This window comes from Neopsephotus bourkii, unplaced genomic scaffold, assembly GCF_033783945.1.
Source record: "Neopsephotus bourkii isolate Nb327-2 ecotype Australia unplaced genomic scaffold, CSIRO-AGI_Nbou_v1 NB_36, whole genome shotgun sequence".
NCBI classification, from domain to species: domain Eukaryota; kingdom Metazoa; phylum Chordata; class Aves; order Psittaciformes; family Psittacidae; genus Neopsephotus; species Neopsephotus bourkii.
Window position 1 is genome coordinate 242,792 of NW_026900553.1, and position 17,712 is coordinate 260,503.

At 42.7% G+C, this 17,712-nt stretch overlaps 1 protein-coding gene across 1 annotated transcript in view; it reads left to right on the plus strand.

Annotated features, from left to right (window-relative positions):
- LHFPL6 (LHFPL tetraspan subfamily member 6) overlaps nt 1–17,712 on the plus strand; it is a 141,246-nt gene that overhangs the window by 2,392 nt on the left and 121,142 nt on the right. The window contains exon 2 of the mRNA XM_061344942.1: nt 152–710. Coding sequence (XP_061200926.1) covers nt 326–710 — 385 coding nt within the window. The 5' untranslated portion in view covers nt 152–325. The remainder of the gene's footprint in view (nt 1–151; nt 711–17,712) is intronic.

The window sequence follows — 17,712 nt, forward strand, 5'->3', positions numbered from 1 at the left end:
GCCCACAAGGATGGGGCAGTAAATGAAATCTCTTAATGAAAAGTCGTGTGGGAAGGAAAAGCACTCTGGCATATAAACAATTTTTTTCTCTAATGTCAGTATTACTGAACTTGCATTTTTCTCCTTTTTTTTTAATGTTATTTAATTATAGGGACCTTTGACTTCATGATGGGAGGAAACATCCCCCTGGCTGTAAGGATCCAAGCTTCTCCCAGCGCGAGGATTTGTCAAGGCTGAGAGACTTCGGATTAGCCATAAACAACTCTAAAACACACAGCTGCTTTTCCATCTCCCCATTGTGAGGGGTCTTGGAGGAGATACAGAGATGGCCTCCAGCCTCACCTGTGCCGGTGTTGTCTGGGCCTTCCTCTCCTTCCTCTGTGCCGCTGCCTCCTGTGTGGGTTTCTTCATGCCCTACTGGCTCCTGGGGTCTCAGCTGGAGAAGTCGGTTTCATTCGGCACTTTCCGGAGGTGTTCCTACCCAGTGCGGGATGAGAGCCGCCAGACAACCGTGATGGTGGAGCAGTGCGGCCGCTATGCCTCCTTCCAGGCCATCCCGAGTGCCGAGTGGAGGATCTGCACGGTGGTGACGGGCCTGGGCTGTGGGCTGCTCCTCTTGGTGGCCCTCACGGCGCTCATGGGCTGCTGTGTATCCGAGCTCATCTCCAGGACTGTGGGCAGGGTGGCAGGAGGCATCCAGTTCCTGGGGGGTAAGTGCTCATGTGGGGAGGGGATGAGGGTGTCTGTGTGGAGACTCCACTGGTGTTTGGGGACAAGGAGGGGATGAGCCAAACTTTCTGCTGGCGAGTGAGACCACTTGACTCCTTTGGATGTGGCCCAAAGACACAGCCACCTTTGGTCACTCTCCTGTGCTCAAGTCCCTGACTGGTCATTGTGGTCATTTAAGAGTTGCATGGCAAGTTGACTTCTGCGGGCCATCATCTTCGCAGTGGTTTTGTGGGCTGTAGTTTATAGCAGAGCTCTGCCAGGATGGCAGTACCTGGAGAAGCAATGGGACTGCAGAGCTCCATGGAGCATTATGGTTTTGAAGTGGAGAGGCAGTGTTATGTGGGAACATCTTTCTCCTCCCAAAGAAGAGCTCTGCCTTCCCTGGTAGAGCTCCTTCCACCTCTGCTGGCTGCATCTGCACGGATCTGACACAAGTCTGTGGCCAAGATTTGAGGTAGGGGATTGCTTATCCCCGGTAGGGGTTTCCCACCACCTCCCAGAAGGAGCCCTGCCAGGCTGCCTGACCCACGCTGCCCGCTGATGGTGCCGCAGGTTTGCCGAGTCCATGAGCGTGGGAGAATTACCTCCTCTCCTTTTTTTAGCTTGTAACTGTACAGAGTATTTGTAACTGTGAAGTGTTTGAAGAGTACGAGACAATAAACAGGATCCTCGAGTGTGTTTTTTATAGGGCAGTTTTCCCAGTAAATCATCACTCCCTTGTCATTGGTGACATGAGGCTCACTGGCACTCACTTTTGCCTGGTGCAAGTGCTCCACCACCCCTCTGTGCTTGCTCCCATAAAGGGATGTGTTCCCTTGAGCTTTGAGTGCAGGTGCCAGTGTTCTGGGTGCCCTGTAGTGTTCGGTCCCAGCCAGGGACCCTGGCTCATGCCCTGTAGTAGCAGGCTACAGAGGGACCAAACAGAAACTTGCCCACAAGGGCAGTGTGGATACATCCCAAGTCTACAGCCCCAAGGAAGCACAGGACAAAAACTCTGCTACTGTCCAGCTCAGGGCAGACAGTTGAGGCAAGGCAAGTGCCCTGTGCCAAGCCTCTAGCCAGACAATGCCAGCACAGTTCACTTCTGGCCACGGGCAGCTCTGCCTCCAACTTCTTGAGTAGTTTCTGCACTTCGGAGCAAGCCAACCCTGTCATTTCACCCTTCCCTCAGCTTTGCAATCCACAGGCATTCCTCTGTTTAATCTGTCTTGACAATTAGAAGGTGCAGCAGCTGCTGGAGAGTTAACTCTGCTGCGAGCTACAGCTTCTTGAAGCCTGCTCCATTGTAGGATCCAGGTGGGCATCCAGGGGATGGAGGGGAATTTCTGTTTGGTGACACTCTGTAAGCCCACTTGGTCTGGCTGTTTCACTCAGAGCCATCACAGGCTTGTGCTATAACCACCCCCTCTTTCCAGCTGCTTGCTTGGCTCATCTGGTTTAGAGTTCAGCTCTTTTCCCTCTGGTGGCGGTGCTCTCCTGCCTGCCCGTGGTGCGGGACTGGCCGTGCCTGTGTCTGCTGACAGCTGTCCCAGCAAACACGGCAGCTCCATCGGTGAGCGGCTGGCTGGGGAATGTGGGAGGAATCCCTCTCCCCATGACATTGTGTGGGCTGGATGCATGCACCATTCTCTGAGGCGGGATGGTGGCTGCTGTGCAGGGAGGTTAGAGGTCCCTTCAGACCCTACCATGTCCATTCCCAGAGCTTGTTCCCAGCTGACCAGGCAGCATTCCATCCCGCCTGGAGGGGCATGAGCAGGCAATGCTTGTCCTCTGTAGGTGACAAATCAAATGTGAACTTGTGATATGAAAATTGCCAACAACTTTGCTTACAGTTCAGAAATTAGTTACACAGCATGTCTGATTTTCTCCTCTACTGCCTTTTATGGTTTTCTCTCATTTCACTCAGCACTGCTGGAAGCGTGTATGAAATGAACAAAGTGAGAACTTGTCAATTCTTAACCTGCTTAAAAACCAACAGTGGGGACATGAGGGAGAGGCCAGGTGGTGAAAGCCAGTAATTTGGATGAACTGAAGGGTCATATTAGGGTAAAGATCAGATCCTTACATCCTTGATCAAATCATTAGCTGCTATAAATAGGTATAGTATCACTGTTTAAATGACGTGACTACATTTATTCAGATGTCTAACACAGACACTATAATTATTAGGTTGTTTTATGTCAAGATAGCCACAAGCTGTTCACTTTATTTACTAACCAGGAATGCCAGCTCTTTGTTCCCTGTACTACAGCTGTAGGTTTACTTATATACCACAACGTGTGCTTTGAGTATGTCTCAGTGGCAGTACAGTGACTGTAATTCTGATTGGCCTCCACTTGGAGATCTAACCAAATAAAACCATCATATATATATATATATATATATAATTTGATGGGGGGGGGAAGAACCCTATCCTATCTTTATATGAAGAAAAAACCCTGGGGTAATAAGCAGCCCACTGAGTGATGCTATTTTGTGTTAGGTCAAGGAGATGGCTAGGCAGTTTCACTTTCTTTTTGTATAAGTCACCTGTACCAAGACCCTGCTCCTGTTCTTGTGGTGGAGGGTGAGCTGTATTTCTCTTGAAGTTATAAACCAGCATAAAGATATGCTCAGGGTAGCTAGTTTATGGCTTTAGTAGTGTTTCATGAGTCCAGGATCCAAGTAATTTTCTCAGCATGATTTAAAAACATGGACTTGGTGAAGACCTAAGCCAGTTGACAGTGGAGTGTTGTGGGAAGCCCATGAGTGGGTGAGATTTGCAAGCCTCTGAAGCTGTGGTGAACCAAAGCACTAAGGCTGCTAAAACTAACTTACTTCAACACTGGAAGCATTTTTACTGCTGGGAAGGGGTGGCAGAGAGGTTTTCTCACCAGAGGTGGTAAGCAAACAGCCCGATCCTTTCCTTCTAGCAGTAGGAAGGAGTAGTAACTCCAAGTAGGTCAGTGGAATAACACCTGTATAAAGGCAGTGTAGCCCGCACTAGAGAAACGGTGCCAAGGTTTTTACAGCTGGGATTTCCCCGAGTTGTATATGGAAGCTCATGGGAGTGAATTATTCATGCATGCTTATACCATAAATCTGCTCTTCTCATAAAAATTGAATGGCAGAACCTGCAAGAACTGCAGCTCCACGCGAAGTCAGAAGAGCTCTTTAGATATTGTTTGATCTTACACACTTAGTCTGTATTTGCTATTTTAGATAATCCTGGCTACAGAGCATGCATGTATTTTAAGATGACTTGGGGATGATACATGCTGAGTTTCTGTTCCTACCAGAAAGATCGCATCATAGACTTTTCTTCCCATTTGCAATTATGGGAACCGCTTCCTTTCCCATGCATGGTCACGTGGCAGCTCTGTAGTTATTACAGCAATTGCTTAGATGAAAAACAATGCTAATTTTAGCTTTTTTCTAAAGCAGTTTGGTGGTGGGCAACAAGAAGTAGGCAATACCCCAAAGCCATCCATTTCTGCAGTGGCTGTCAGTGGTCTGCAGTCCATAGCTGGCAAACTGCTGCTTCTCAGAGCATGCTTCGTGGACATCTCTGGATTGCTTCAAAGAACTGACAACTGAGGTGAAAGTCATGCTGTCTATAACCTCTTGAGGGCACAGTTATGTAGATGGATACAGTCTTCACTGATAGCAGTAAGTGCAGTGTTTCCAGCTGGTTTCCTTTGAATGTTTGGAAGACTGAGGCATATATAATGTGTCTAGAACAGATTACAAGGATGTATCTTTGTCCATAACTATTAAGGCCATGACAGCAGGAAGTGAAGTTTAACAAATCTATTGCAAATTGGACCCTGTAATTACTGATTCATTATTTTCATTGTGCTGTGTCAAGTCAATTCCACTCAAATGGGGAAACTAGAAATTTGCAGGTAGATAGCTCAGATACGACATACTAATTTGGTGAATAGTTTTGTTCTCTGAATGCAGAGCAATGATTTTAAGAACATAGCAATAATTTTAAGAACATAATGAACTTAAAGCTTAGCCAGTTTTATGAGAGGCAGTAGATCAAAAGACACAAGTATTGCAAGGATGGTCAATTTAAAGAGTGTTATGCTGGCAAGGTGAAGCTTTTCATTAATATGGTCAGCACAGGAATTATAGATGCTAGCTGCTAGCTCAGAACTCCCTTTGGCTGCATAGAACAGCTAAACCAAGCTCGGAGGGGTATGAATCCAAAGGAACACAGCATGTGATGATCTGCTGACTTAGGCACGTCTCTGAACCTCACACTTTGGCCCTGATTCTGAGTGGCATGTGAGAAGTGAGCCCTCTCCATGATTACTGGGTAGCCATGGGGTTTGTATACTGTCAACTTCAGTACTGATCCCTCATTGGTTGTACTCAAGTAAAGCACAAGTTTTGCTACTCCCTTTGGTAAATGAGCAAAATACTCAGCAGTGCCTTCTCTTCCTCTCATTATCTTGTTTCCCTCATGTCTCATGGGAGTACTGAAACTCCTGAAACTATGGTTGAATTGCTGGGTAGGAAATCTGTGGAGCTCTTGCAGTAGGGGGTGATGAAAAGAGCATTTGGGTATTTGAGGAAAAGGGGACACAGATCCCAACTACTTCTGATTTTGCCTCAGAAAAAAGCTCTTAGCACCGCATGAAATCACTGCAGAATCCTTCTCCAAATGTCCTACGCCCATAGTGGCCGTAATTGTTTCCATCTCCCATAGGGTGCTCAGGACAAGTGTGTGCTGGGTGAAGAGGGCAGAAGAATAAGAAGTGCTCCATTAAGATAAGTAGAATGTCTAGCATGGGGTGTTGGCTTTGTGTGGTCAGTGATGAAATCTTAAAGAAAGCCTTTGAGATTTTGGACTGGAGATTTAAAAAAGACAGGTACAAGGGAGATCTGCAGGTTAATAACACACTAATGGCTGAATCTGACTCTAGGCTGAGGTCTAGAATGTAGAGGGCAGAGAAGGGAAGAGCACCAAGTCATAGGACTGTGGCAGCATGTAGAGAAAGCTGTTCCTCAAAGGAAATGCTTGAGAAACAGTTAAAGAAGAGGAGGCTCTTGGGAGAGAAGGAGTTGCTGGACCTAAGTCACATTTCAAGAACTATGTCAGAGGCAACCTTATAGGGGCTTTGGTGAGGTTATTTCTAGTTGACTACAGGGATGAGAAACTCCTGGTAAAGGTTTTTGTTGAGCTGCAGGCAATGACCAGTAATGGTTATTTTGTCTGACAGCTGAAGTGGGACTCTCTGCTTTCTGCTTGGAAAACTAAGGTCAGGATCAGTTTCTGTTTACAGGGAGAAAATGTAACTGAGAAGAGCCTTGCTGGGGACAGGGAAGATCTGAGATGGTCAAGAGACTTCCAGGAAGGAAACAGTTACCCCAGACTCTTTTGCAATTCCCCCAAGCCTATCTCATCCATTTCGGCCATCTATACACATTCTTCCCAACTTCTCCCAGAATCTGTACCTGGAAAAAAACTCGGGCAAAAGCATGCAAAAGTGGCCTTTTAGTTCTTTCATTCTCTAGCTTAAAAACATTTTTCAAAAGGCTAACTTTGGGGAGAGGCTGGGGAGGGGCACCTTCTTCTGTCCAACACCAAGCCTTCTTCACCTTCAAGTTAGCTGCTCAGGCCTGTTCTACTACATCTTCCTCTCTCTTTCCTTTTGTTAGATGCAAAGATTCAGTGACCTTGCTGTGCTCATGTAGGCATGTGAAAGGGCAGTCCTCATCCTAGACAAACTGCAGGCTAGTTAGTAATCCAGTGTATACATGCACATATGAAGACGCTGCAAGAGGGACATATGAAAGTGACAGATGCCTCACTAGGAGGTAGCAGAAGAAGAGCACACAAGGAACAGAGCACTGTTAAACGTTGCTAGTGCGTGACTGCATGGCATGTCATAGGCTCAGATTCAGCAATAATAAGGTCAGCAGAGAACACTGTATTTAAGCTGAAGTCTGCTGTATCATGGGTCATAGGACAGCATTCATGTAATTTTGGTTTGAACAAGAGTATATCTGTGGGAAAAAAACTTGTAGTCTGAGCTTAATAAACTTCAGAAAAGCAGGATCTTCATAAAATTAGTCTATTTTCCTTCCAGATCATTACTGCAAATATTAAAAATGCAGTACCAAGAATATATAATTGCAAAATCACATTTTCTTGAGGATCATTATGAATATTCTTTTTTTTTTAAGATCCAAAGTAATGTTGATTTTAATTCATTTAAGCTGTGCTATGTTGTGGTTTCTTTACCAACCTGTATAGAAGCTGATTCATAGCTGTTATGTTTCACACTAGTTATCTCTTCGGTTTTCTATAGGCATCCACCAGAAGATGAGTGCAGTGAACAGTTTTGCAGCTCCATCCCTTTTTGGCTTGACTTTGACTTGCTAAACTGCATCCTGCAGCTACTAGTGCCTATGTTCAATATCCGCTTTCCTGCACTATGAAATACCTTCCCATACTATGATACAGCACAGAGTCAAATTCTTGGATTTAGGTTTGGAGTCCAGATGAGTTAAGGCAGGGGGGCATTTGGGAAGATGATCAGAACAAGGGAATTTAGACAGTGATGTTATACTAACAGATTTTGTAGCATATGTTTTACTGAAGATTAGCCAGCTTTCTCTCTTCTGTATTCATACAGGATGTAAAATATAAGACAAATTCTGGACGGAAGCTGAACCAATGGAATATATGTCCTCTGTCACTCTCAGTTTATAAATTACATTATTTAGATTCCTACAGTCTTAATCAGATGTAGCCTGTATTGCTTGAATCTTTCCTCTGTGCATGGGCCATCAAGTCGGATTGGAGAGGAATAAAAGTCAGCAGGTACTTACCTGAAATAGGTAACGAAAAGGCACTTACTTAGATCCTGTATATTCTCAAAAGGATCCCATTTCCCATGGTTGCTTTCACCGTGCTCACAGAAGTTCCGACTGCAGCCTTGCTAAAGATTGCTGCTCCGACAGATCTAACAGCACAGCTCTTTGTGTAGTTCCCTTAGGAGTCCCACTGAAGGAGACCTGAGTTAGCAGAGATTTGCTGTTTAAGTAACACCAACCATTTTAACAGAGCAGATGAGCAGGGAAGAATCAGTAATAAACATTGCTGTCATGAAGTGCAGAATCAGTAGCTCTGAGGAGTCCATCCCTGCCAGCAAGGTCACGAGCAGCACTGAGTAAGCAGGGAGTTGCAATGCTGTTGGAATAGTAGAGATGCAACTTGAAGAAGACAAGTAAGAGTGACCATCATATCATACCCTGCTGTCTTTGGTTTTTTCTTTCTGTCACCAACCACTTCAGATACCTTGACTGTTTCAGTATTTCAAAATCTTACTAGAACAGCAGCAGAGCCCTTACAGGCTGCATGTTTTTCTGTGTCCTTTGAAGTCAGAGACACTAGTACAAATGACATCAATATTTCTACCCTAGAGATAAGATTATTTGACTGTGACAGTAGCCTAAATTGGGTGTGGTTCTGAGGCTGAGTTTCCTTCTGAAGACTTACTTTGGTAAATTGTAAATGAACTTGTTTATACTGAATTGTGCTTGGAAACACAGATTCTTCCCTCTGCCTGTAATTTTTACTCCAATATAAATTTTGGCTAAATACAGAAAAAAACCCCAACCAAACCCAAACCTATGCAGAGTTTCAGCCTGGAGCAAATACTACAAGTTAGAATTTAGGTGCTTTGGAAGCACGTTTAAAATGCAAGTGCTTATGTATTATTAAAAAAAAAAAAAGATGCTGCTAAAATATTGGAAAGGATCTCTTTGCTTGTCTTTGTTTTCATATTGATGTTGAATGTAAAAGTGGTATTTTGAGTATTGCTGCAGCTGTGTTGTGTTTAAGCAGAATTTTGCAGTAAGGAGCAGAATTTTTGATCTAAAGAGGTCCTGGAGAGCTGATTTATTTATCTGTAAAATGAAGTTCAGACTTCTTGCTTTTTCTCTCCCCTCTTTTATTAGAAAGGAACAATGATGCTCAGCACTTCTGTGATGCTTTTCATTTCAAAAGGCTTTGTTTGCCTGACCTAATGAAACTTCAGAAAACGTGAAGCAGGGGAGCAAACAATCTATTTTGCTGGTGTAGAGTCAAAGTAAATTCAGAGGTACTTTACTTGAGATCCTCTGCATTTGTGCTGATTAGACCAGAATCTGGGCTGGAGTTAGGAATTTTGTTTCTGCATTGAAAGATGTGGTTTGTTTTGCTTGCTGATCTCCAGGAAGTATTTGAGTATCTCTGGGAACTTCATTTAGGCATCAAAATGTTTCAGTATTTTCCAGTGTGGATGAGGTCATCTGCCCTACAGGCAGGACAGGATTGTTCCCAGTGGTGTATTTTCTAGGATTTTGTCCAGTCTGGTGTTAAATATCTATGTAATGTGTTTTGGGTTTTATTCATTTACCTCAGGAAACTCAGTTTACTAGGCATCTGACTTGGAAGTTTGTCACAATATTCAACCTGCATTCTCCTCACTCACATCGGTTTACTTTTCCTATATGAATTTTTACCTTCTAAGCTCTTTAACTTATAAAGTACTGTAAGACAGTTTTCAATCTCCTTCATAATTTCAATGAACTCATTCATAGAACTTGAGGGCAAACAATGTATTCTTTTAATGCAGTGAGGAGTTAGGAAGCAGCATGGTGTGATTAAGAAATGGACTGTAGTTTTAAACCAAAACTCCACTGATAGCTGCATGCCTTGTGGTGGCCATCATGTTGTCTCCTCCCTGGTCAAGGATTTCCTTTGGCACTGTGGAATGCCTTTGCTGACTTAAGCAATGTTAAGCTTTTTATATTTCCCAAATGCAAGGCCTGAAGTGGCATTCAGACCATGTGACAATGGCCTCAAGCTACAGAGGACTTAAGAAGAGCATCCTCTACTTGTTTTGGGATGACTCTGCCACCACAAGACATCACAGGTCACAGGGGCAATATTGCTTTTGACAGATCCCTTCTAGTAGCTGTCCTGTATCTTCTCAGGCATGAAAAATTGGGCATGGTCAATGCACCCTGACAATGCTGGTGATAAGGCTGATTCACTAGGCTTGATTAGATCTCATTTACATTGTTTGTTCCACTGTCAATCCCCTGATGTCACAGGTACATCTGGGAACATAGGCAGACTTCTTTTCCCTCCAGGCTGGCTTTTTCTTAGGGCCTGACCTGCTGACATCAACCTCAATATTCCTCCATGGGACCTAGGGGAGGGCAGGATCTGGAGCTGAGTGTCGTTGCTACTCACTGTTGCTAGTGGGATTTGGAGGAGATTGCTGCTGTGTAGCAGTGCAAAGATGATCATTGGATGCCAGATCCTACCTAATTCACCAGGTATGGAATATTAATTGTAGCAGGACTAAAGCTTTAGAGCAAAACTCTTGAGAGGGTTGGTGTACCATGACCTGAGTCCACGTGTTCTTGCGTAAGTCTGACAAAGTCCAGTCTTTCATGAAGACTGACCATTTTGCATTGATTTGCAGGTACAATTCTTGACGGGGCTAACAGACTTTGAGTCTTTTAGTCAGCTTGGCAGTAGGATGGAGGAATAGAAAGAAAATGTTAATGAAAGAAAGCTTAAACAATTACCTATTGGAAATAATTTTTATCGTGTAGTGTGATCCAAACAGCTCCAGAGAGAATGAAGTAGAAAATGCAAAGTTCTGATAAACATTATATAATTTCTGTAGTAATGTAAGGATTTGACCCTTTCCTTTTCAATCTGACAGTTCACTTGTCTTGCATTGTCTCCCAATAAAGATGCCTTTGTAATATAAAGTGGTAGTGTTGATTTGAGAAGAATGGTTTTCTAATAAATGTGAAAGGATATGGAATTTGTCCCTTGCATTGAGGAGAAAGGATTTGAGATAAAGCCATGAATGATCTTTCTGGAATAACAAAAGCTGCTTCTGAAATACAGCACTTTGTGGAAGGATGTGAAACCTGCTAACATACTAGAGTGTAAGAAATAGCCTTATGGCTTCTGAGGAGTGTGCTACCTGACTTTACAAGTTCAGGCTTTTGTCAGAGTCTGCAGCAACTGAAAGCCTATATATGAATACATTTTTTTCAAATTTTTTTTTTTAAATGAGAATGAACTTGATATTCAGAGCATCACAAGCAATTCAGGTCAGGCACAATACAGCTGAATGCCGGGTACTGTGGAGGGTTATCAGGATGTACTACAAAGTTCTTAGTTTTGAGAATCTGTAGAAACTGGGCTAGCATGATTTTGAGGGACCTTTGTGAGTGTATGTGTGAGAGGAAGCTTCTTTGTTTCAAACCTTGCTGTGACTCAGGCTAGACCCTGTGCATGTCTATGAGCTTTAAATGTCCTTTGGAGATTAGTACATCTGCCTAGGAAATTTGTATCAACTTCCTCAGTTGTACAGTTGTGGTTGTTGTTCTAATATAGGAAATTCTAGAAATCCATTGTGCTGGGGGAAGAGGCAGAGACAGTTGCTGCTCCAGAGAAGTCCTGACTGAAACAAAGTCAGACTGGGAGATTGAGGTTTAGTGCATTTTTGCTATGGTAAGAACCGATGCTACAGATTTATTGTGTGCTTTGTAAAGGAGTAAGTAAAAGGAGACCTCTAAATGTTGGCTTAGTAACAAATGACAAATGTATTACTTTCATGGGTAGGGTTTCCTCTTCAGATAACCTGCATCCCTTTAAAAGCTCTTTTACTAACTGCAGGCTCAGAAGGGTATGGGTGAAGGTGGGAACAGTCAGAGGCCAGGATTACAGTAGGCAAAGCTGGCCGAGGGAAACAGGATGCTGCAGGGGGAAGAAAGCACGCAGAGGGGTACAGAAGGAGGCTGCAAGGGGCTTCATACCCTTGTAAAGCACCATTTGCTGTACCTGCAGACTCACAAAGAGTCTTTCAGATGTTGTATGGGTTACATGCAGGAAAACACAAAACTTAAGACTTCTGTGCTGTAGTGTGTCTTACATTCCAAGAATTATGTTAGTTTTCAAGTCCTTTTTCTGGCACAGCAGTAAAACCATGGTAAATGGCACTAAATACTGGGATAAAGATCTTTACAGCCAACACAACTCCCCAAAGCATTACAGGCACATTTTGCAAAGTCAAGAGGTTGTTATAAAAATCAGGACATTTTTACAAGAGGTTCTTTTACAAGAAACCCAATGGCTGGCTCTGGAGAGCTTTGTTCAGTACTGGAAATCTCTAACTGGAAACTTTTTCTCTGGAAAGTAGTCCAGCAAGTTGTGGTGATGAAACCCATCAGTGAGGCAAAGGTGCAGACCCCCTGAGCCTCTCTGTGTGGCCCAGGGCCAAGGCAAATACTGGTATGCTCTTCCCATGTGTTCCCCAAACTACTGATAGCTCCCCAAGCCACTTGAAATAAAGAATATAGCTGAAACTATTTCCAACAGAGATGGAATTCATATCTCTTTTGTTCCTGATTCTCAACCAGAGTTTAAGGCATGAATGAATTCAAACACAGTTCTGTTTGCAAGATGAGGCTTTTCTGTAATACTGTCTCAAAATATGCTGTTATAATAATTAAGGAGTAAAATGATTTAACAGGCTACACTGCAGTGATGCTTGGCAAACCATTCTCCTTGTGAGCACTGAGCTATCTGATGAACAGTCTGTTGCTTCTTTCTTCTACTTTAGTGTAATCTTCTATTTCCTATTTATTCCCCAGGCTGTGGAAGGGGACACTATGGCTGAAGACAGTTTATGGAAAGTTATTCACAACTTTGTTTAGCTTGTTCCTCTTTTCCATAACAATTTGCAATAGAAACTGCATCAGGAAAGAGCCCTGTGAGGGCTGGGACAAGTCTTACGCTGGAGATGGCAAATTCCATCAGGCCACTAAGCCGGAGATCTGGTACTAAGAACACAGGAAGCTGGGAGGATAAATAATGTAACTTTTCATCTCATGCATAAGAATTGCAGTCTGTTTTGATCTTGTGATAGAGAAAAGTCATTCTGCTTATCTCATCTAACATAGTGGCTAGTCTGATTATAAGCTTCCCTGCTTGGCACCTTTTTAAATTCAGTTTGGCTGCCTGTGCCCTTGGCACACAGTGGGTTTCATTAAATTTCACAGCAGTTAGTTTTCATTCCCTCTGTGACACCTTTTTATCAACATTTGACTCTAGTGTAATTTCAAGCAATTGTGCTTTTTTTGCGAAGTGCTTGTATCATAATAATTTGTCAGAGCAGGTGGGGGATGATGATGCAGACACTGTTGCAAATCCGTGTAGAGAACTAAGATATGGGAAGCCAGGTCAGCTTGCAAGTGTTTTTCACATGATGATAAAAAAGGAGCTGCTTCCCTTTCTTCCCTGGTGCTCTCATTGAGGACTGTCAAAAGTGCAGTTAAAATGCTTGCTGTAAGAGGCAAATTTCATTTCCTTCAGGCCAATCACAGCTGTATTTTAAAAGGAGAGCTAGTGAGCTGGTTGGATTGACAACCCAAGGTTGTGAGGCAAACCTTCTGCAACCCTGGCTGCTTAGTAAGTCTCTGTGAGTTTTCTTTTCAAATACAGATGAGGAATCTGCTTTGTTAGGAAAGTGTGTGTGTGTGTGTGTGTGTGTGTGTGTGTGTGTGTGTGTGTGTATGAGTGCAGAGAGCAAACATGGTTGTTTTCCTTTTACTATCCTATACTCAGTCCTTGGTAGGTGAAGAAACGCAAGCACCGCAGCATCTGTTGTCCACATCGCTGCTGCCTCCTCCTTAGTGCAGAGCAGCATTTTCTCAATTTTGTGTCTAAGGCAGATGCTGGATGCAGATTTGTGCAAGTATAAATGGTTTTGTGTAAGTATAAGTGGTTTTGAGGTGCACTCTAAAGGGCCTTTATTTGCAGACTGCAGACTTTTCAAATGCCATCCCCTTTTTCAGTCAGCCAAACCGAATATGCAAAAATAGTGTGCTATGGTTTTTCAGTAATATTTTAAAAAGTACCTACTTAAAAATTAATTCAAAGTGAAGCTTTAAAGTTCTTGAAAGTAGTGAGCTCCACATTCAGAGGCAACTCAAGAGACTGACAGACTTGTGCCTTACTGCAAGCCAAGGTCAGCCAGGCTTGGAAGACCATAAATCATTTTCAGAATGAGAATTCTGGTTGATGAAACTCTTCCTTATACTCTTTGGAAGGTATTGGTTCAAGTCCTTTCAGTTTAACTAATTGAGCATCTTGCTTTCATCTACCCTAAGGTATCCATAGTCCCTTCACAGACGGTGTTTTCAAATACAGTCTTGAGCCTCCTTAAACACCTTAGGTTTTCCTTAAACCCCTCAGGAAAGCTGGAGGTTGTGGGCAGCTTCCTACCTCCTTTGCAGGAGGGACCTTTGTGCTCTGTGGCTCCTGGTGGGAGAAGACCCACTGAGGATCTTCCCCAGAGTGACTCCTTTCCTTGGAATTTTCCCATGGGGCGGGACTAGTCAGCCGTATGCATTCACGTATGTAGCATCTTTTTGGTGGATAGACTGACTGTAGTTTACATCTCAGGCAGTGGCTTGAGTTTACTGGGAAGGAGGCAGCTTAGCTGTGCCAAGAAAGCAAGGGTGTCTTGCCAGGAAAGCACAGGCTCTCCGGTTTCCCCCGTGTCTCCAGACAGCAATGGCTGCTGGAGTGCTTTGTGCTTCAAGTGTCACTTTTGAAGAGCGAGCCGGGTATGCAGCCAGTGCAAATTGGCATGGTGCCGCTGAAGTCATCCCTTGCTTGGATCTGCCTGAAAAAGGTGGCCTCACCCTTTCTTCTGGGGATGGAAAACATCTTTCCAGAGTACAGTTTCAGTGCATGGACCTCTGGGTATGGACTGAAATCGTGCTTGTGTTTTCCAGGTTGGCTGAGTGCATTGGTTTCATGGATGAAGGCATAAGTAAGGGTTTCTGTAGCTTTTTCCTACTAAGCGGAATGGAAGAATACAGATTGTTCTTTGTCTTAGAATGAGGGCATGAAGTTCAGGATCTTTACTCGGTGTTTCCAGCCCAAAGTGCTCCAATGTAAGTAGCAGACCTGATATAGCAGACTGTTCAGTAGTCAAATAGCTCTGGGGGAAGTTTCTTCCTCTTCACACAATTAACAATTAGTTTATATCCTAAAGTCTGGAGATTCCTATAAATTTTATACCTAGCATAATGGTTGAGGTTTAAACCACAAAAAGCATATTATGATTATAATTATGCAGATATGCAATACACAGGATTATTTTAGATGTCAACATTTACAGAAACGTTTTACCAGTGTGGCCAGTGGCAGCTCTGAGAGAGTAAATAATCAAAAGATCATTTAAGAATGCAAGTAAATGTAAATCCTAGAGGAGTTATATCTTTGTATTTGATATCTTATAAGACATTAATACAAGAATATGTCCTTTTGTTTCAAGATGATATATTTCATTATCAGTCCTGATGAACACCTAGCTTGAAAAGAACACCAGGTAGAAAGAAGCAAGACTGCTAATGTCATGTGGATCCTGACAGGCATTTCTGAGTATTTACGGGCCTTGATATATATGCAATCTATGGATAGTTCAAAACTGATTAACATTTCTGAACCTGAGTTAAAATTTATACTTGACATTTCAATAGTGTCAGGGCAAAAGATACGCTGTCTTACTGACATGCTAGTGACAGTGAAATTATAAACCACTAGGAAATAGCCTAATGAAAGACAGAATCTAATCTGATTTTGGAAGAGGATCTGCAAAACTGGCTTACTGCCATGGGCAGACTCTGAGGTGGTGCGCAGCGGTGTAACTGGCATTTACTGTCTAAGGTACCAGCTTAAATGACTCAGGGCTCTACCGAGTTATATGTCCTATAATAAGTCACTTGAAAATCTTACTTGTGAAACATTAACATATTAAATATGCAAACTAATCTCTTAAACCAGTTCAGATAAGCAGCAGTTTTAAACATTCCCAGTCAAGATGTTTTTCAGTCAATGAGGCTCAGCAAGCAAATGCTTCATTTCAGTGGCCCTCTTGAGGATAGTCAAAATTTATACTGTGTAGGCTGTATGACTTCGTAGTAAAAATAAGAAAGCAGAATGAATTTTTCATAGAGAGGGTTTATCTGTTTGTTTGTTTGTTTGTGTATCTTATATTTGTTTTAAATAGGGCAGCAATAGTCTACACGTTTCAAAAGACTGCATAGAATCAGCTGCCACTACAACCAGTAAAGCCAAGGTAGCTAGAAAAGACCTAGGAGGGGAAGAAGTTTGGTGTGGAAGGTGGTTTGGGCTGGATTAGTTTCTTTCCTCCAACTTTTTATGTTTTTCTGCTTACTCATTGTGAAAGTTGTCTTAATTTAGTCTTTGGCAAGAGTATAACAGTCCCCACTACTCCTGTTTACCTCTGAATTTGGTACATGGTGACCTATGTCCTCATCCCTTGACACAGTGAACTTGGATTGAATCTCACATCTGGAAGCCATTCCTTTTCACATTTCCCCTTTCTCCCAGGACACTCTTTGAAATACTTATGCTGTATTCAGCAAGCATTCCTTAGTCATCATGGTAGTGGTTGTTCCTATTTAAATCCAGATTGCCCAGATTGTCTTTAAAATATCAGAGATTTTTCATAACTTCTGAAGATACAGGGACAATGGAGAAGCTTCTGCCTTGCTAACAGATGGTGAGAGGCACTGCTTGCAGATCAGGGATACAAGTTCGCTTTGAATATGGAGTGGGACTGCTCTAAACCAAAGGGAAGGGTGGTGTGGTTTTCAGTGATCTGGAACAGTACATAAGCGAGAACGGAAAGCAAACGTTGACACATGCCTATGGTCTCAACAGGTTTAAATGTGAATTCACAAGTTGCAGTCAGATTTTTCATTGCAGCCTGTCTCCAAATACTCACAAGTAAAACTGAGAAGCCAGGTGCATCTTAAACAGAGATAATCAGTCTTCAAGATGGATGATGAGGGCAAAACAGTATGGCAAAAAAAGGAAGATTTGAGGGAGTTTAAAAGTGCATAATTGTTGGGTTTTTTTCCCCTTCACTATTGGAGTACTCAATTTGATGTCATCTCTGGCAAAGCTGATTGACAGAATTCAATATTCTAAGTTATGAGAGTACCTTTCCATAAAATATTTGTCTCCACAGAGTATTTAAGCACAGATGCGAGGAATATTATTCCCATTTTGCAGATAGGAGGCTAGAAACTTACTGAAGATTGCGTATGAAACTTATGTCTAAAGAAGTGTTGAGTAGAGGCCTTCCAAGTCTCAGGTTCAGCACCCACTGAACCAGCTGTCATATGGAGACACAACTAAAACATAAAGGTATAATAATGTGCCTCATCCTTACACAAAGTTATGACTAAAGGATTATCTGCCTGGCATTTTGAGGCAGACAGAAATTTATACTGTGTGCAGCCTGAGCTGGTGGGTGACTGTGCAAACAGCGTCGGTGACAAGCTAACACACACTGTTTCTCAAGGCAATTTACGCTGTTGAGCTCCGTGCTGCTATAATTAAATGGCTTTTTTTTAGTCTAGTTGTGCAGAAGGCATGTCCTAACTGAAAGACACAGCTAATTTTCTTTTCAGTGAAGCTCTTCTTGTAATAATAAATGGTACTCCATGGTTCAAAAGAGGTCATAGCTTCTTTTATGTAGAAAAATTATATATGCTTGTTTAGATGACTGGTTTTCAACTTTTCCTGACTGGTTGACTCCGTAGACTGCTGAAAGGCATGGCTAAGCTTGCTGTGCTTAGTTACCTTTTGTGGACCCCTCAAAGGTCTATGACACTTCCTATGGGCTTAGGTCACAGGCTGAAACTAACTGAAAGACCACTGTAAAAAATGTGAAATTTTCCATGGATAGATTTATAGGTTAGAGCCGCTTTGTTGTGCTTGCGTTTGATGAGTTTTGCTAAGGACATTCTGTTCTCTCTGCATAGAAAGAACAGTAATTCTGTATGCTTTTGGCCAGAAAAGCAATCAAACAAACAAACAAGGAGTAGATCTCCTATGCAGATCAGAAAAGGGGTTTTAGATCTAAGATC